The sequence below is a fragment of the Capsella rubella genome, unplaced genomic scaffold (genome assembly GCF_000375325.1).
Source record: "Capsella rubella cultivar Monte Gargano unplaced genomic scaffold, Caprub1_0 scaffold_6, whole genome shotgun sequence".
NCBI lineage: Eukaryota > Viridiplantae > Streptophyta > Magnoliopsida > Brassicales > Brassicaceae > Capsella > Capsella rubella.
In genome coordinates this window covers 13813346-13833532 of record NW_006238918.1, presented here as the reverse complement: position 1 = coordinate 13833532, position 20187 = coordinate 13813346, and the positions used below count along the sequence as shown (strand labels likewise).

The window sequence follows — 20187 nt, the reverse complement described above, 5'->3', positions numbered from 1 at the left end:
TGCAATATCAATCAACAAGCCCTGCAACTTCACAAGGAATCTCATTGATGAAATTTCATTCATTTTCTGCTATTCTTCGTTTCTACGCTGTCATCGACTTCAGTTCCAGTGTTAACTTCGTAGCATTTATCTTCAGACTTCACATCCATAATGGCAGACTTAGAGTTGGATTACCCCACACTCTTTTATCTTTTTGTCGCTACGGTCGACTTTGAAGTCAAAGAACAGCGCGTTAGATGTCACATCTCCTTCAAACTCGAAGATGTACAGATGTTCGGTAAAAGAGTAAGATAGAGAGTAGCCCAGTGGTCTGCATGGAACAGAGACGCCAGGGTTATGTTTCTCCATGATGAGATACGATATTCTCATTTCTTTCCTACCAAACACCTCCTTCTCCTTGTCACCTTCATTAACCAGCAAGATACAAGCCTTAAATCTCGAGGTTTTAGAAAATGGTCTTTGAATCAAATTTACCATTACGGAACTTCCAGTATTAGCTCGGTAAGTGAAGTTTTCAGGCAATTTTTCACCACGTAAGACCGTACAGCGAGTACTAGTCTAAATGATGAGTTCCCTTGCTTCTTTATTCAGTTTGAAACAGTTAATAAACTGAAGATATTTCTTTGGACTGTGAAAGGAGCAATCGAGTCTCACTAATGAGTCGCAATTTTCTGCGTTTATGTGATTTATGGAATCCGGAAGCTGTGGGATTGATACTAGCCTCTTGCATCCTAAGAGTATAAGAAAGTCAAGACGAGAGACTTTCTTGATCCACGGAGAAATTTCTTGCATTTCTGTATCTTCAAATACCAACGTTGTGATGATATCCAGAGCATGCGGGAATTCCTCGAGGTTTTCAATAAATGACATGCTCAAGGAAGAAAGATTAGACCATGAGTTGATAGACAAAGGAACTTCTTTTACTGCAGTTCTCGCGAGATCTAGGAACCTAATATGTGTGGAAATCTCAGGAAAACTTTTCAACATTGAACAATCACGGAAATTAACTTCGTCAAGAGATTCCAAGTTGATGTTGGTAGGAAGAACCTCTAGCTTTGAGCATCCAATTGCATTCAACTTTCTTAATTTATGAAGATTCCCAATAGAGGATGGCAGTTCGACCAGACTAGTGCACATATCAAGTAACAATATTTGGAGATTAGCGGCATTTCCAATAGAGGACGGGAGCTCCACTAGACTTGAACATCCCGTGAGATTCAAAAACCATAGATTAATGGCATTTCCAATCCATGAAGGAATCTCCACCAAACTTGAGCATTTAAAAATGTCAATTTGTTTGAGATTAGTGGCATTCAAGGACGGGAGCTCCACCAAACTTGAGCAGGAAGAAAGAAACATATATTGAAGGTTCATGGCACTTGAGAGATCAGGTAATTCCTTTAGGTTTTTCGACCCACGCAAATTCACCCACTTAAGGTTACGGAGCGGCTGTACAAATATGCATAGACAACATCGTGTTAAGATCGGTCCTTTTTAAAGCTTAACAGGTGTACGAAAAAGATAGTATAGACAAAATCACACGAAAACTTTAAAATAGGAGAGAAACACATGAAAATTCCTTACCCGATCTCCATCCCATAGCTTATGAAGTTGGCTGTCTACCATACATAATTCAACTAGGCACTCCGTAGAAAAATTGGAAGGCAGAGATGTCATTGGAAAACGATCCCAGTTGAGTAATCGTAGTTTTTGAGATAGATGATTCAAACCTTGCGGAAAGCTCAAATTGTGACTCTGATTACCATACATACACTTGAATCTTAAAAATTTAAGGTTAGGCATCCCTTCAAAAGCTCTCTCACTTATACTTAATTCGTCTGATAATCCAGTAAAAAAAAATTGTATGCCTATAACACTTTTACTACCCTGAAAATACATCATAAAGAAAGGTTGAGAACTAGAGATGGTTAGTCATGAAATATATTTTAATTTGCTAGGAGCAATCTAAGTAGAAGACTAAACATAGAACTAACCGTGTTATTAGTGAGTACTTCACATATATCTCTAGCATCAACCAAAAACTGACGTTTCCCAGGTTCACGAATGGACTGGCTCCTGAGATCACGACGAACAATTTCTTTACCCAATTGTTCTAGCAGATTGTGCATAAATATTCGTCCATTTTCGATAGATATCAGAGATTTCTCAGATAAAATGCGAAACTGTTGCTTCACATCCAAGAAGCTATTTCCTAGATGATCTTCCACTTGCTCAATTATTTGATAGTTGAAAAGACAGGCTATATGAACAAATAAATCTTTATCTTCATCACATAAAGCATTGTAACTGAACATTAGAATGCTTTGAATGTTGGCATCGAGGCGATTTCTTAACCTTGGCAATGCGTCTATCCACTCCTCCTTTGTCATTCCGCGGAAATGACAGCCCATAACTCTTAATCCCAATGGCAGTTTACCCAAAAGGTTAGTAACTTCCGATGAAAGCGCCTCTAAACCTTTTTTAGGGAATTTTTGACCAAAAGCATACATACAAAAGATGTGAGAAGCTTCATATACTGACGGGAAATCCACCTTGTAAATTTGGTTGATGCCATGTGACTTCAAAAGTTTTTGGTCTTGAGTTGTGATGATAATCCGACTTCCATGACCAAACCAACTAGTTTCTTTTGCGATGGCATCTAGTTGTATAGACTGATCAATGTTATCAAGAACGATCAACACTTTCTTGTCGTTCAACCTATCTTGTACAACTCCTAGATGAGAAATCTCAATATCCTTATGATTGAGTATCTGGGACAGAAACTGTTTCTGCAAGTGCAACTTTTCACTATAGTCATCAGAACACACTCGCCTTGTAGACGTTAACTCTTTGACATCCTCCATAAAGACGCTTAAATCGAAACCGCTGGAGATTTGGTTGTACAAATATCTAGCAATGGTGGTCTTCCCAATCCCAGACGGACCCCAAATTCCAATCATCCTCACCTCATCTAATTCTAGACGTAACATTGGTCCCAGATTTTTCATATGAGCTCCCATTCCAACTAAACTATCGAAATCTCTTGATGGTGTGGACGTATTCAACTTGTTTGAAACATCCATAGCTATTTTTTCTATCATGGCAGCTTCATTAACCCTAAAACAACAAACCGAGAGAGCAATTTATCTATAATATATCCCTAATTATGTGTGATTGCTATAAAGAAACATACTTTAACGTGTTTCTAAAATATGAATTAGTTAGGCAAGTAGAAGTGAAGAGGGCTAGCTAACCAGTTGCGCGAATGCTCTCCGGCTATTGTGGCCACACTCTCCAAAGCTTTTCTCCATGTCTTAGTCTCCTTCCTTGGTTTACCTTTACAATTTTTGTTGAAGACCTTCCCAAAATCTCCCATTTGTTTCTTTACGTCAGTTGGATCTACATCATAGAAAATTGTCATCACTATTTGACCCAACTCTTCTCTACACTTCATGATCTCCACCAACTCATTCAAGCACCAAGAAGAAGAAGCATAGTTCCTCGAAAGCAAGACGATCGCGATCCTTGATCCTTTGATAGCTTCAATGAGCTCTGGACCAATTGACTTGCCCCTCTCAATATCATTATCAATGAACGGATCGATTCCTTTACCTCTGAACTCTTTAAGGATGTGGGTAAGAAAGGTTTTTCGGACATCTTCACCGTGGAAGCTCAAGAAGGCATGGTGTTTCCAGTTTTGAGACAAAGACGATGGAGGCCGAACTGATGAAGTAGATGAATCGATGTCTTTGTTACTTTCTTGGAATCTGAGTTTTCTAAAAAGCGTGGAAATGGAAAAAGAAGAACTCATTAGCAAGGTGAAGAGAGGATCGAGATCTAGAATACGATGGAGAAAGGATTAATAAAGAGTCTTTGTATATAATGAACGTTGACTGACTTTGTTGGTTAGTCTTCATTTTAATAATTCTTTTTGAAGAGTATACGTATTAGTGTACATTTATATTTATCCCTCGTTTAACCTGTTCCAATTATACACAGAGACTATAACATTTTGTGAATTACACGAGGAAGAATCCAACTCCATAAAACTGTACAATATTACAGAAGATCACTTCACTTCCATTAGAAGATATCATCAACTGCTACAGCAGATGAAGGCAGCTCATGTTCATCTTCCCTTTCCATCTCCAATTCTGGTTCGAATTCCGTCAAATCGGTATCTGCAAGTTTCTTCAAATCAATAATCGATAACTCGTCTAGTCTTCTTACCACCAGCTCAGCTGCACCAAGCTCGTAAATCGGGTGTTTACTAGCCACAGCCACGCATTTCATCCTACCATCGTGAGCTGCTTCTATGGTCTGGTTTGAGTTTCCAAACACGATGCAACGTTCCGGTATGAAATCAAGAAGCTGTGCTGCATAAATGAACATCTCAGGATCCGGTTTACCTCTGTAAACATCTTCTGATGCCACTATCACACTGAAGAACTTTCGGATACCTATCGATCCAACCGCATTCTCTAATGTTTCCCGAGGTCGAGTCGATACCAAAGCCATCGGGATCTTGTTATTCATCAACACATTCACAAACTCCTGCGACCCATCTCTTAGTCTATACGCTCCTCCATGTAGAGCTTTAAAGATCTCTTCTTTACGCTTAGCCATCCTTCTCACTTGAGCAGGATCTCTCGACCAACACAGAACCTCAGAGATCGCCTGCTCGGTTTTCATCCCTTCAACACGTCTGAGCATAAAAGCCGGAGGAGGAGATTTCCCTTCTTCCTGAGCTAAAGTCAGCCAAGATTGGTTATCAAGGTCAGGATTATCTTCAATCAACACTCCTTCCCACTCAAATATCGCACCTAACCAACCGCAACCCATCCGTTCCTGTCTAAGCAAAGGATTATGCAATGAAGGCTTATCAGCTTTGTTCTCAGGAGGCCATACACCGGGTTTATCATCCGCACCAGAATCAAGATAATTCCAAGTTTTCGGTAACCTCTCGTCTTTCTTCTTATACGCAGGCATCTCTTTAGTCAATTCCATCGCAACCGCCCTGATCGGAAACACAGACATCCGACTCTTTTTCACACTCTGCATCACCACCAGATGATTCGCACTATAATCTAGCTTCACCGGAAACCGAACTACGTTCTGTGATCTCTGCGTTCTCGATTCATTCTTCACCGTAACCCTCACAATCGAAGGTCTATGACCAACCAATGATACAGCACCAATAGCATCCACCATGATTACAGAACCAAGAAACTCCAAATCCGAATTCAATAGTTCCAAATCTCTACCAACCTATGATTATCAAACCCTAAGACAATTCCTAAAAACTGTGAGAAAGCTGCAAGAGACCTCAATTAAAGATCGAAACTCAAGAATCGAAACAGCTTTCCCACCGCTAAAGTCACAAACCCTAAATCCAATCACTTTCCCAAAGTATCCATTAGAAAAAGAGAAACTTTACAAGTAAAAAACCCTAAAGTTTAAATTTTTACAAGACCCAGATGAAGAAACTTGAAGATCGATCTATGTACACACGAAACCCAGATCAAATCTAAAATTAACAAGAGGAAATTTTCGATTGAAACCTGGAAATGGAAACAACCGAGATAGATGAAAAATCTTGTTTTTTTTTTGTTTTTCTTTGATTTGAGGGTTTAAATTGTGATTCTCTTTAAATTTCAATATTTTTATTGTTTTTTCTTTGAATTTAATATTTGTTCATGTGGTATATAATGATTCACACATAATCCAGATATTTTTCTCGTTTTTTATTTTGACGGTGAATAAATATCCACGTGTCGGCTATCGGAGGTGTCTACGAGAAAAGATTATTCTCCGTTGGAAATAGAGGAGATTACTGTTTTGCCACGTCTCTTCATTATTTCAAGTCACGTGTCTTTTTTAACACAACACGTATTAGTACTTTTTTGACAATGCAGTGCCTCGGCCCAGTATTGTTCAGGCCCATTAATTGTGAGTTCAGGCCCATTAATTATGGGTTCTGGCCTTTCAGGTGATAAAAGTGATGAGATTGATTGTATGAAGATGGTGTTGTGTGTCACCATGAACCAAAGCAAAAGAAGATCAAACAGGTCTCTCACTTCTAGTCCAATAACTCTAACTTAAGCTGCAATCTAAAAACATAAATAATAAGTCAAAATTCTATATATTGTCTTATTAATATGCTTTCCTTAAATATTTAATATATTGAAAAATCACAAAGCTTAATTTTTGACTAATTATGGTACCAATATCTCTTAACAAACAGATCACTATTTTTTTTTATTAGCCTAATACTTTTTATTTTTATTTTTAATCATTAATAAGTTATCCACATCAACACAATTTATATGTGTTTTAAGAGTTTTAAAAGTGACACGTGGAAACGACCGTTAATCTATTATTATACCGTTTTTATTTCCTTTTAATCATTGTAGTTACACATTTCAAATTACACATTTTATTATAGTATGTTTTCTATCGCTGCCGCTGGCTTTTTCGATGACGTATTTAAACAACACAAACATAGTTTTTCTCTGTTTTTGTCGCTATATTTAATTGCTAGTAACCAAAAAAAATTCAAGAACATGACCAATTTTTAAGTCATAAATTTGTTTCTTAGACTGTATCTCTCATGAAAGGGATAAAATATTTATTTTCAAAGAAAAATAATATGAGCTAATTAAAGTATAATTAAAATATGATATTCAACTTAGAGATACAGTTATTATTATTTTTCAGAAAATTTAAGAAAAAATCCCCAAATTCAGGATTTCATTTTATCTAATTATCAAAGTAGTCAACGATAAAAACATTATAAATAGGGAGACAAAGAGGAACCATTTTCTCACTTACCTCAAAGTAATTAAACAAAAATAAAAATCCAATTTTTTTTTTCTATATAAATTTTCTATTTTTCCTTTTTTGGGTTTTCCGATTTCTCGAAGAGGAAACCGATGGTGTTGTCTCGGCGATTCGCTCAAGTGTCGAGTGACGAAGACGACGATGTACCAATCACTAGGTCTAAGGGAAGAAACTCGGTGTCTCCTGAGGAGGTTTTGGGGAAACGGAGGAAGCGTAAGACGGTGAAGCTATACGAAGATGTAGAGGAGAAAGAATCGGAGAAGAAGAGGAGGAGAAAGGGGAAGAAAGGGGATGATGAGGATATGATGGAGGTAGAGGAAGAAGAAACGCCTCCGGAGGCTGAAGAAGAAGAGGAGGAGGAAGAAGAAGAAGAGAAGCCTGATGATGCGAGTCCTGTTGGTGATTCGATCAAGGTTACGGGTAAAGGGAAAGGGAAAAGAACTCATTTTTTGCAATTTGAGTATGATGGCAACAAATATGAAGTGGTGAGTTTGGTTTTTATCTCTAGGGTTTCTGATTTTTGATGAATTTTGGGTTTTAGATTGCTGTGAATCGAATTGAGCTTGTGGGTTTTGCTTTTACATGTTCTGATCCGGTTTTGTAGATTTAGAATTGAGGGTTGGTTGAGATTTTTTTATACCAATGGAATCTGCATTGCTTGCTGGTGTTACATTGTCGTGGATGGTGAAATCTAGGGTTTTAAGATGTTTTGATGTCTGTTTGGAACCATGGCTATTGTTTGTGAAGAACCTAAGATGATGTAGAGTGTCAGCTATAGATGCTCTATGTATTAGGTTTATACCGCTTGGTCTCATACGCTCAAGGTTGTTGTCATTTGTTGGAAACTCATTGATCTGTCAAAGGAATGTTTCTCTCTCGTTTTTGGAGTTGAGATTTCTAGTTTCTGACTGCACAGTGCCTAGAGACTTTGGAGGTTTTTCTTTGACATCATAAATTCTCTTGTACCTGAATGTTTAGGATCATATACATGTTTGTCGTGAGTGTTCATATAGTGTCTGGTTTACTTCATGCTCTAGACCTTAGAGACATTTACTTTTAGTCTCTCTAACACTCTCTTTTTGTGTAGGAGGATCCGGTGCTGTTGGTTCCTGAGGACAAAAGTCAAAAACCATATGTTGCAATTATTAAGGTATGGTGTGCTAAAATTTGTATTTGCTATATAAGTTTTTGTTTTATCATCCACTTGGAATTAAAGAACTGCTTCTTTTTCAGGATATTACCCAAACTAAAGATGGGAGCATGATGATTCTGGGACAGTGGTTTTATCGCCCAGAAGAGGCAGAGAAAAAGGGTGGTGGAAACTGGCAATCGAGTGATACACGAGAACTATTCTACAGTTTCCATCGTGATGAAGTGCCAGCAGAATCTGTGATGCACAGATGTGTGGTCTATTTTGTCCCGGCCCATAAACAACTTCCGAAACGCAAAAATAACCCTGGGTTTATTGTACGGAAGGTCTATGATACTGTTGAAAAGAAGCTGTGGAAGCTGACTGACAAAGACTATGAAGACTCGAAACAACATGAAATCGACCTTCTTGTCGAAAAGACGATGTCGCAGTTGGGTGATCTTCCGGACCTTGAATCTGAGGAAACACTTGTTGACCCGGAGAATATGTTGAAGGCGAAAAGATCTTTCCGGAAAGCGAACATAAGTCCTGTTGATGTTAGAAGGGAGGAAGACTCTTCTCTAAAGGCTGAAACTCCTGGAAGTGGTGCGGGTATCTCATCAGAGCATTATGCCATCTTAGAGAAGTTTGATTCACTAACAGGTGATGCTCATCGTGACAAGTGTTTGGGGAAGCTTCTCGAGGCAGTCCAACACATATGTTATATCTCTGAGAACAAACCAGCTGGCGACGATGCCAAGGTGGGTTCAGATGGATCCCATCATGAACAGGATGAGAAAGACACAAAGCCTGCAAATGGAAAGGTATTAAGCAAACGTTTCTTACATTTTGATTACTCTAAATATTATCTCTCTTTATACAGTGATCTTTCACATTCTTTCCGACCAAAATCGGCCAAATTACATGTTGGTTATCTGAAACATATTAAGAATTCAGTAATTGCTGGAATAACTCTTTTGTTAACATTGGTTGGCAGGATGAGAGTTTTCTCTGGCCAGATGCTGCTGTTCCTCCAGTGTGTGCTCTTGAGAATGCTTCACATGCTTCTCTTGCATCTGATTATCAGAAATACAACCAAAAGATGAGGACACTGGTTTTCAATCTCAAGGTTAGAATCTGCATTTATGCCATTTCATTTTCCCCCTAATTTTTGTGCTCTTGATTCTCTGCCTTGTTCATGACATTTGATATATGAATGTAATGTGACATTCTTGATATGACATGGTAAAATTTGAATACCTTATCAATGGTTGATTACTGGACTTAACATCCGAACAGTAATATGTTTGTTGATGTTTGAAACTTTCTGGAGGTTCTCAAATTGCCTTACACATCACTTTAGCGTTTCCTCTTAGTGTTTAGTAGTAATTAAATTTTTTTTTTTTTTTTTTGCAGAACACTAAGCTGCTGGCTAGACGACTGCTCAATGGCGAGTTAGAGCCTGCAAAGATTTTGAACATGTCACCCACTGAGCTGAAGGTTACAGACTTTTTCTGTTACATATGTGCACACATATTATCTCCCCCTTTAGTTCTCAGCTCCCTTCCTTAATTTCACTGGCATAGATTCCATTTTAGATCTCTTCTAAATGTTGTTACTTTTTTGCATTGTAAAAATATATTAAGGAGTATTTCTTACTTATTAAAACCACTAAAAATTGAATTTTTGTGGGATTCAGGAGGGTCTAACTGCTGACGAAACAGCAAAGCAGGAGCCTGATGAGGCGGATCAAATGCAGGTCTTTTATTTTTCTTTCTAAAATGTATTTTTTAAATTGGTATGCTGGATTTTAAGTAGGAGGTTTCTATGATTATATCATGTGTTTGTTCCGGATGCAGATGACTGATGCAAGATGCTCGAGATGCAATCAATTGACAGTCGGCCTGCGCGATATCATCCAAGCTGGGCATGGAGATCGCTATCAGGTTCTTATGCTTTACCTTATTACGAAGTCTAACCTTAGATAAAAATAATAATTTGCCAATCCAAAATAAAAAAGAGATGGTAGTTTGTTGTATATAAGCTAGGGACATCATATACCATGATGATCTTCTTCTCTTGTCGTGCAAATCCACGGATCCTAATAATTACATTCTGCTTCTGTTTTGCATCTAGCTGGAGTGTGTTGACTGTGGCTATTCCTGGTACGCCTCAAGGGATGAGGTATCAACTCTGACTATCGGCATAGAAAAACCTGCACAAGACACAAAGGAGGATACTGAGAAGAATTCGACCAGTCCCCGCGAAGCTGAGAAACCAAAAGACGAAGTTTTAAAGACCAATGACTCGAATGCTGACAACAATCCCGAAGCCTCCAAGAAACCAGAATAAAGGGATTCCAACTTTTAACCTTATGTTTTTAGACTATCAGGTCCGAATTTGAACTGGGTTTCACTTTTAACAGTTGATTAATCGTATAGATAAATCAGATAATGCTTATTATGACAACAAAACTAAAACTTTGTTTATCGGCAAATATCAACTGTCAATTAGCTATATTTTCTTGTACTTTTTTCATCTGTAGTCTGTCTTGTGGAACTTTATTTCCTTGTCCTATCTTCTCAGTAACTGTCTCATCTGTCTTTGTCGCCGTTCGTTTCTTTATGTTTTTCGACTATCCAATGCACAGGGAAGTAAATGGATAGAGAGACACAAGTTAGTGGCGCAAGACACAAGGCACCTAATGTATTGTCTTTCCCTTGTGCTCAAAGCCTTGTATGGTTATTTATACCATGACTATCCGAATACAACTGTAACTAACAGCGTTACCTTGTGCTCAAAGCCTTGTATAATTAAATTATTTTTGTTATCGAATGACTACAAAGATTTACGAGCGATTAAACAAAGACTTTTAAGTGGAGAGATAAAGAGACTTGAAAGAAGCATAACTTTGAGATCTCAGATTCAACTTTTTCTTCTTTCTTCTTCAGTCTCATAGTATACGAACATGGAGTCTGAGGGAGTATCACGACCGTTGATCCACGAGCATGTTATGATGCCTTGGAATGATCTGAGGAAAGGTGATTGTTGTGGACGCTTGAAAGCTATCAGTGATGGCTATTATTGCAAAAGATGTGACTTCTTTGTTCACAGGAGATGTGTTGACGAGTCCTCTGAATGTATCGAGCACCCATCTCACTCCATTCACACTCTTCAGCTTCAAAGTAAACAAGGCCATAACTGTAACTTATGTGACATGAGTATAGTGAATCTATGTTATCGTTGTGAGATATGTGACTTCGACGTGGATCTATTCTGCGCCAAGTATCCACCACCAGAGGTCATTGATATTTACGAGACGCATCACCACAAGCTCACTCGTCTCAAGCAGGAGATTATGTTCGGCTGTGATGCTAAATGTGGACCATGTGGTAAGAAGATTTGGGATGGGTTTCCTTACAAATGTCATGAATGTGATTTAGCCTTCCATGTGGAATGCGTTTGGAATCCGTCGGAGGACAAACACCTTTCAGAGGTAAACCATATTTACCACCCTTTACATCCTCTGAAGCTTCACACAGGTCAACCACCGAAATATTCTGATGGAAAATATCGTCTTTGCGCGAGAAAGATTGATGACAGATTGTTTTATCATTGTTCTTCTTGCAACTTCAGCTTGGATATGCGTTGTGTTTTAAATACACCACCACAATCTGTTATGGATTTGAAAGCTCATGCTCACCAACTCATCTTTCGCCCAAGACTTGATTCATTTACATGTAATGCTTGCGGATTGAGCGGAGATCGAAGCCCTTATATATGTGTTCAGTGTGATTTCATGATACATCAAGAGTGTCTTTCCTTACCACGCATCATTAACATCAATCGGCATGATCATCGTGTTTCTCGCACTTCTGTTCTTGGTGTTGTCAATTCTGTTTGTGGAGTTTTTCGCGAGAAGGTAGATTGGACTTGGGGCGGGTATTCTTGTTTGCAGTGTCCAGGCTATGTTGTTCATTCAAAATGTGCTATTAGAGATGATGTGTGGAATGGAAAAGAACTCGAAGGAGTACCTGAAGAGACAGAAAATATAGAGCCATATGTGGTAATAGATGATAACACTATACAACATTTCAGCCACAAAGAGCATCACCTAAGATTCCACATTAACAGTTTTCTTTGCGAAGAAAACAAACGGTGCAGCGCTTGTAGCCATCCAGTTTGTCTACAATCCTTTTATGGTTGTATGGATTGTGATTTCATTCTTCACCAGATGTGCGCTGAATCTCCTAGAAGGAAATGGCATGTATTACACAATGATCGGCTTACTTTAGTTACAAGCGTGACTGATTATTTTCAATGTGAAGCTTGCCGTAGAATTTCCAATGGTTTCATGTACCAATGTGGGGATAAGGAGTTAGATGTACTGTGTGGTTCAGTTTCAGAGCCTTTTGTCCATCCAAGCCATCCCCATCATCCCTTGTATTACATTCCAGCAGTTGAAGACACGAAATGCAATGGTTGCAACAGATGGACACCTAATGTGCTTACGTGTATCGAAAGTGGTTGTGGATTTGTCTTATGCTTCGATTGTGCCACATTACCACAAGTGGTAAAGCATAGAGTAGACGATCATCCTCTCTCACTATGCTATGGCGAAGAGGCCATTGGCAAATACTGGTGTGACATTTGTGAGGAAGAAACGAATCCAAAGACATGCTTCTTCACGTGTAAAGATCAGCAAGCACACCAGTATTTGTTGGGAGACTTTGCAGGACTCATGCCAAGAAGCACACCAAATTTGTTCAACCGACCATTTGAGGTTGTCTTCAATAATAGTATGTCTCGTCCATTTTGTAGGGTGTGTCAGTCCCGTTGCATGTATCCTATCATCTTGAAGATGCTTGGAACCTCAAATTTATACGTTTGCTCTTTCGAATGCGTAGCATATGCAGATTATCTCTGAAGATGTCAACGAGCTAGCAAAGTATGAGGTGGTGCGTAATAATAGTATGTATCGTCCATTTTGCAAAGCGTGTGTCGCATTGCATGTACCTTATCTTCTTGAAAAAGCTGGGAACCTCATATCGATATGTTTGCTTTTTAAACTGCATGGATCGTTTCTGGTATCCGAAGATCATTGGTCTCAACAGACTTTTAAAAGTGAACCCAAAAATGAAATTAAGGTTGTGAACCCAAACACACTAGATTCGATCTTCTAATAAGATTTAGGGTATACATAATTATTTATTTTGAAATTATTTAAGTTCAAAATATTCCAATGGAAGAATAATAAGTCACTACTTAATTTGAGTTGCTTAATGTCATAAAGGAAAGCAAAATATTCCAAAATATTTGAGTTTGTTAATGTCATAAAGGAAAGCAACTCATAATTCAAAAATTCTTCCAATTGGAGAATAATAAGACACTACTTAATTTTTTTTCCGTTTGGGGTTTAACAAGCTATCTTCACTTTTCTAGTCAACGACATCTCATACATAACTATACCTAATTATCTTCGGATACCATAAACGATTTTAAAGAGCAAATGTATCAATCTATAGTTCCAAGCATCTTCAAGATAATAAGGTACATACAATACGAGTAGACGACTCGCACGCTCTGTAAAATGGACGAGACATACTATTACTAGGTTTATGCTCGTGACAGCATTAGATTCATTTATGTATAAACATCTGTACATTCTTATGATGAAATATAAGAGAGCAACTTCTATCTTGGCATATATCTTACTACTTAAATTCTTCATCTTGTGAACAAGGGATAATATTACATTTGATATGAACTCCACTTTTGTTCTGATGATTTTGATTTTTGATAACCTTACAAGTTTATATTGTAGTGAAGAGGTATTCGAAATCACTAGGTTGTTTTGACGAAAAAAAAAAAAAGAAAGGTTGTTCTGGATCAAAGCTTGAGCAGTTAAATCTGGTTAAGGTTTTGGATTTTTTCACGGATACATCAACGAGTTTAAGCCCAACAAAACCTTCTATTGGTTCCTATATATGTTGTCTATTAATTAGCTATCATTGTCTATGTCATTAGCTAATGGTCTCTTTGTTTTTATCAAAGGCTAGTGATTATTTAACTTATAATTAATAAACCATAATAATTAACTTAATTTGATATATAAGAGAATCTTTGAGATTAAACAAAGACTTTTGAGTGGAGAGAGAACGAGACTTGAATGGAGCATAGCTTTGACTGAAAGCCTTTGAGATTTGAGATCTCAAACTCAACTCTTCTTCTTCTTCTTTTTGTTCTTCAATTTTTGTAGTATACGAGCATGGAATCTGAGGGAGTGTCACTACCTTTGATCCACGAGCATCTTATGATACCTTGGAATAGTATGTGGAAAGGTGAATGCTGTGGACGCTCCGGATTTACAACTGGTGGCTATTACTGCGAAAGATGTAACTTCTATGTTCACAGGGTATGTATTGAAGAGTCCTCTGAATTCATTGAACACCCATCTCACGCTGTTCACACTCTTAAGCTTCGTCAAAGTAAACCAAACCATTCATGTGATTTATGTGGCAAGAGCATCAAGAATCTATGCTACTGTTGTGAGATCTGTGACTTCGATGTGGATCTATACTGTGCCAAGTACCCACCACCAGAGTTTCTTGACATTTCCGAGACGCATCACCACAAGCTTACCCTTCTCAAAGTCAAGGAGTTCACATATTACAAGGACAAGGAGCTGATCAAGTATTGCGATGCAAAATGTGGTGGTATTGTTTCTTATCAGTTTCACTACAAATGCCTTGAATGTGATTTAACATTCCATATGGATTGCGTATGGATACCACCGGAGGCAAAACACCCATCAGAGGTAAACCACTCTTATCACCCCTTACACCCTCTTAAGCTCCACACTGGTCATCCACCGGACTATTCTGATGGAAAGTGTCGTCTTTGCGCAAGTACATTTAGTTACTCTAATAGATTGTTTTATCATTGTTCTGCTTGCAATTTCAGCTTGGGTATGACTTGTGTTTTAAACCCACCACCACAATCTGTTATGAATTTGAAAGCTCACGACCATCAACTTATTTTTCGCCCAAGGCTTGATTCTTTTACATGTAATGCTTGTGGGTTGAGTGGAGACCGAAGCCCTTATATATGTCTTCAATGTGATTTCATGATACATCAAGGGTGTCTTTCCCTTCCGCGCATCATAAACATCAATCGGCATGATCACCGTGTTTCTCGCACTTCTGTTCTTGGTGTTGTGAATTCTGTATGTGGAGTTTGTCGCCAGAAGGTGGATTGGATTTGGGGCGGGTATTCTTGTCAAAGGTGTCCTAAATATGTCGTTCATTCAAAATGTGCTACTAGAATTGATGTTTGGAACAGGAAAGAACTCGAAGGAGTACCTGAAGAGATAGAAGATATAGAACCATATGTGGTAATAGATGACAACACAATACAACATTTCAGCCACAAAGAGCATTATCTAAGGTTCCACGTTAATGGTCTTCTATGCGAGGAAAACAAGCGGTGTAATGCTTGCACTCATCCCATTTGTCTTCAGCCTTTCTACGGATGTATCAATTGCGATTTCACTCTTCACCAAAAATGTGCTGAATCTCCTAGAAAGAAATGGCATGTGCTACATAATGAACGTCTTACTTTAGTTACAAGCAAGGCTGATTACTTTCACTGTACTGCGTGTGATCGATTCTCCAATGGTTTCATGTACCAGTCTGGGATATAAAGCTAGATGTACTATGCGGTTCAATTTCTGAACCGTTTTTCCATCCGAGTCATCCTCACCATCCCTTATATTCCATTCCTCGAACGGAAGAAAAAAAATGCAATGGTTGTGGATTTGTTTTATACTTCTGTTACATGTGGTCATATTCTATCCTTACGTGCATTGAAAGTGGTTGTGGGTTTGTCTTATGCTTCAAGTGCGCCACATTACCACAAGTGGTAAAGCATAGAGTAGAAGACCATCCTCTCTCACTATGCTATGGTGAAGAAGCAAGTGACAAATACTGGTGTGACATTTGTGAGAAAGAAACGAATCCAAAGACATGGTTCTATACGTGCAAAGATCAACAAGCTAGTTTGCATACAAAGTGCGTGCTGGGAGACTTTTCAGGGATCATGCCAAGAAGCACATTAACGTATTCCCACAGGTCATATGAGGTGGTGCACAATAACAGTATGTCTCGTCCATTTTGCAGAGCATGTGAGTCCTATTGCATGTACCCTATCATCTTGAAGATGCTTGGAACCTCAGATAGATACATTTGCTCTTTAAATTGCATAGATCGTTTCTGGTATCCGAAGATCGTTACGTACAGATTTGTATGAGATGTCGTCGACCAGATAAGTGAAGATAGTTCGTTAATACCAAATACGATCGTTTCTTCTATTCCTCAATTGGAAGATTTTATGATATTATGAGACGCTTTAATTTCCTTTATGTAACTAGAAGTTTCTATGACATTATTTCAACCTTCACTTGATAACTTGATAACTTATGTAGAAGTTGTTTTTGTTACGATGCTTTCCTGAATATATTTCAATTGTTTTTCCATCACAAGAAAAACCAACAAACCGTAAACAGAATTCTGGCAATTAATTTAACAGGTCTACGAAGAAATAATAAGCTTTTTAATAGAACGATACGTCTATACCGATAGAAAAGTCCCACATTGCTTGGGTTGAAAGAAAAGTATGCGTTTAATGGTACAATTTTTTTAAAAAAAATTTAGAGCTTTGAATATTTATTAGGAGATTCGAATTGGCTCTTATTCTTTTGTTTGGTTCATATGTTGTTTACTATTTTGCCAAAGCCACTAATATACTCGTCGTCTCTTTGATGCTAATTAAGGCACCAAAGATCACTAATTTTCTAATTTTCTGTCACCGTAATTTACTAATGTTAGCGAGATCAGCTAACTTGGGTTATACGGTACAAGATTATTGTACTGACACAGAGTCCTCTAAGGATCTCAGTAGAGACGTCTGAGAGAACGCCAACAGTAGTGATGGTGACAGGACCACGATTCTCCAAAAACCGGTTAATACACGGACGGACCCGACTAGGTTCAAATCCAGGGGGAACCGGGCACAGATTAATGTCCCAAAACACCGCCGTTAAATCTCAAGCCTGCTTCCGCGTAGGCTTATCCATCTTATTCAAAACCTTTAGACCTTTGCGAGAAGGATCCTTGGTTGGAGTTGGATCTCCTTATCGTTGACTAGGGTTTCGAAATCCTTGATTATAGCGAGCTTGATATAAAATAAAGTTCCCCTAAATTTATTCCATATTATTCTCAAACTTGGATTGGATCCGCCCTGTAACGCGGGGAAAATTACTGTTTTTTTTTTTGTTTTAATGTAAATGACATTATGAAAAAATGAATTGTTGGTGTTGCTTAAACAGTAAATGTAAATACTAGTTAGAGATTGAGAAAGATTAACAAATATATTGTATTATATAGTTTTTAAACTTATATAAAGTAATAAATGCAATGTAATATTTTTCAATAAAATAATAAAAACAATAAAAAAAACTAACAGCGCGAATGAATATTTATCGATATATAATCAAATTTGACCATTTTTATATTAGAAGTAGAAACATACATAAAAATTAGAACATTTGCATACATAAAATTATATATTCATAATATTTGTTTTACAGTGAGCATGATATGTTGACCAAAAAAAAAAAAAAATTTGAGCATGATATAAAATTAAATTCCCCTAAATTTATTCCATATTATTCAAAAATATCACAATTTTAATATGTATGGATCTGTCTTTCAAAAATTTTATTCACTATAAATTTATCATAGTTACTTTCTTTTTATCACACATCAAAACATTGTTAGCTATTAATTATTATGAGATCTCGGAGGTATGACATCCAGAAAAACTGATATTTGTGCCTATCTTCGTATTGTTAAATAAGTAAATTTACCAATATCATATATGTAAGACCCAAAAATGAATAAAGTTTGTGAAGCGGAGATAGTCATTATGCCTGATGTTGAATCAGACGCGGATGCATCGTTGGAGACGTTTATCCCGGAATCATTTTAACACTCCCAAACCAGTTCAGTGTTATAGTAATCACACGTCTGACGCATCTCTTCTTCTCCTCTGTTCTAATATTTCTTTGGTTTAGTTATTTTATTTCCCCTGAATAACCGGTATTTATGTAAACTGGATTTGCAACTTAATTATATGTAAGGCATACACATGAAAAGTTAATCAGAAATTATAATTATCTTTCATTTCCTTTTTTTTTAAAAAAAAAAAAAAAAGTTAGTAGCTTCCAAAAGGGGGATTAACTAAGGCTGTGGGTATTATCTTGTTAATAGATTATTGGAGATAAATGTTCACAAGACTTGATTACATATGTGAGTTTGAGCAATCAATTTCAAATTGACCTCTAAATATCGAAGAAACTGATTAAGGCTCTGAGTATTAACTGATCGATTTATAGATTATATCATTAAGTTGTGAACCTTATAGAAATTAAGCCCCACATTGCTTGGGTCAAAAGAAAAGTCTGAGTTTATATATTGTTAGAATCAAGTTAGTGACAAATAAAATTTGAACGATACAGAGAAGATTAGTATATATGGCTCGTGCGCAAGGATGACACGCATAAATCAAGAAATAGTCCAAATTTTTTGTAATATTTGTTATGAGATTCGAACTGGCTCATATTCGACTGTTTGGTTCATATGTTGTTTACTAATTTGCCAAAGCCACTTAACATACTCGTTGATGCTAACTAAGTCGGGCAACAACACAGAGTCTCTTTACTTGTTATTTCATGTACTAATATTATGTGTCATGTCTCTTTGATTTTTTCAATGGCTAGTGACTTTTAAAAAATGTTTTTTTTTTTTCTGATAGTTATAGTCAATTTGACAATTTCTGTCGGTTGTTTAGTTATTTAACTAATAAACCATTGGGAGAATTACTTAAATAGATCACAATTGTATGTTTATTCCTTAAACAACCAAATTTTTTTTTTATTCCTTATATGTTTAGTGAAATGGGTGTAATTACAATAAACACACTTAATCTGTTTTCACTTAAAAATTGCCACGTCAGATTCGACATGCCACGTGATACATGAAATTGCCACATCATTATTCTGTCTTAAATGATAAAAGAGGAAGAAACTGAAGATTTTCGTCACTATTCACAAACAAAAAAAAAACTGTTTTTTCTCTCTCGAAGCCAACGAATAACCCTAACTCTCGCTGCTTTTCTTTCTCGTTTCTTCCGGCCGCTTATCCTATTATCAGTGTGTCTCTCTCTTTCTCGTCGTTATTATTGTCGCATTTCTTCTCAACTTGGATAGAGACTTTTCGTTTTCTGACAAAAATAACAGGGAAATACGAAACGTCGTTTGCGGCTGAGTTATGGTACATTACGGCTGAGTTATGACACATTGCGGCTGAGTTATTGTACATTACGGCTGAGTTATATTATGAATTATTGTAAGTTACGGCTGAGTTATGGCAAAAATATTTCTACCTCCGCGATTCCGGCGAAGAATTCTAATTCTCGCTGCTTCTCTCTCTCTCATCTCTTTTGGCCGCTTCGATTCTCAACGAGTCTCTCTCTTGTCGTAATTCCTATCGTATTTCTTCTCAAATTGCGTACATACAACGTTCTAAGAAAAGAAAAGAGTTCTTGGTCCTCACATGTGGTTTTGTTCATGGTGAGAGTTGCTTTGAAGATGACAATAATGAAGACGAAGAGAGTGAACGGTAAACCTATGGCACTAACTCGTAATCTCATTACTGTCTTGTTATTTTGCCACTATATCGAAATCTCATATCCCATTCTCGAGTTTTGTTTCATTTGTTGCAAAAAAGGTGTCTATGTCAGATCGGAATAGGCCAAGGAAAAGGCAGAAGACTAAAAAAAATAAGAAAAAAAACTGTTCTTTCTCTCTTGAAGCCGACGAAGAACCCTAACTCTCGCCGCTTATTTTTCTCGTCTCTTCTGGCCGCTTATCCTATAATCGGTGTGTCTCTCTTTCTCGTCGTCATTGATGTCGCATTTCTCCTCAACTTGGGTGGAGATTTTTCGTTTTCCGACAAAAAAACAGGGAAATACGAAACGTCGTTCACGGTTGAGTTATGACACATTGCGGCTGAGTTATGATACATTACGGCTGAGTTATATTATGACTTATTGTAAGTTACGGCTGAGTTGTGATTTTTTTTTGTAATTGTTCACGTACA

General features: G+C 37.3%; 3 protein-coding genes and 3 pseudogenes across 3 annotated transcripts in view; 4 read left to right on the top strand and 2 right to left on the bottom strand.

Moving 5' to 3' along the window:
• Positions 1–159: 159 nt before the first annotated feature.
• On the bottom strand, positions 160–3778 carry LOC111830136 (annotated as a pseudogene).
• A 305-nt stretch (positions 3779–4083) lies between these two features.
• Positions 4084–5211, bottom strand: LOC17883392 (5-amino-6-(5-phospho-D-ribitylamino)uracil phosphatase, chloroplastic). Its single transcript, XM_006287901.2, has one exon. The coding sequence runs from the start codon at positions 5209–5211 to the stop codon at positions 4084–4086; it is 1128 nt and encodes a 375-aa protein (XP_006287963.1).
• Positions 5212–6852: 1641 nt separating this feature from the next.
• LOC17884051 (hepatoma-derived growth factor-related protein 2) lies at positions 6853–10554 on the top strand. The gene is made up of 8 exons (XM_006287291.2): positions 6853–7325; positions 7928–7990; positions 8074–8793; positions 8967–9098; positions 9386–9469; positions 9669–9728; positions 9829–9915; positions 10106–10554. Exons 1-8 carry the CDS (start codon positions 6933–6935, stop codon positions 10319–10321), a joined length of 1755 nt encoding a protein of 584 aa, XP_006287353.1. The 5' UTR covers positions 6853–6932; the 3' UTR covers positions 10322–10554.
• A 383-nt stretch (positions 10555–10937) lies between these two features.
• LOC17884430 lies at positions 10938–13123 on the top strand (annotated as a pseudogene).
• Positions 13124–14237: 1114 nt separating this feature from the next.
• Positions 14238–20187, top strand: part of LOC17881355 — a 7980-nt gene continuing 2030 nt past the window's right edge. Inside the window, exons 1-2 of the mRNA XM_023780340.1 lie at positions 14238–15454; positions 16147–16235. Of these exons, the coding sequence (XP_023636108.1) occupies positions 14238–15454; positions 16147–16235 (1306 nt within the window). The remainder of the gene's footprint in view (positions 15455–16146; positions 16236–20187) is intronic.
• LOC111830274 lies at positions 18504–18613 on the top strand (annotated as a pseudogene).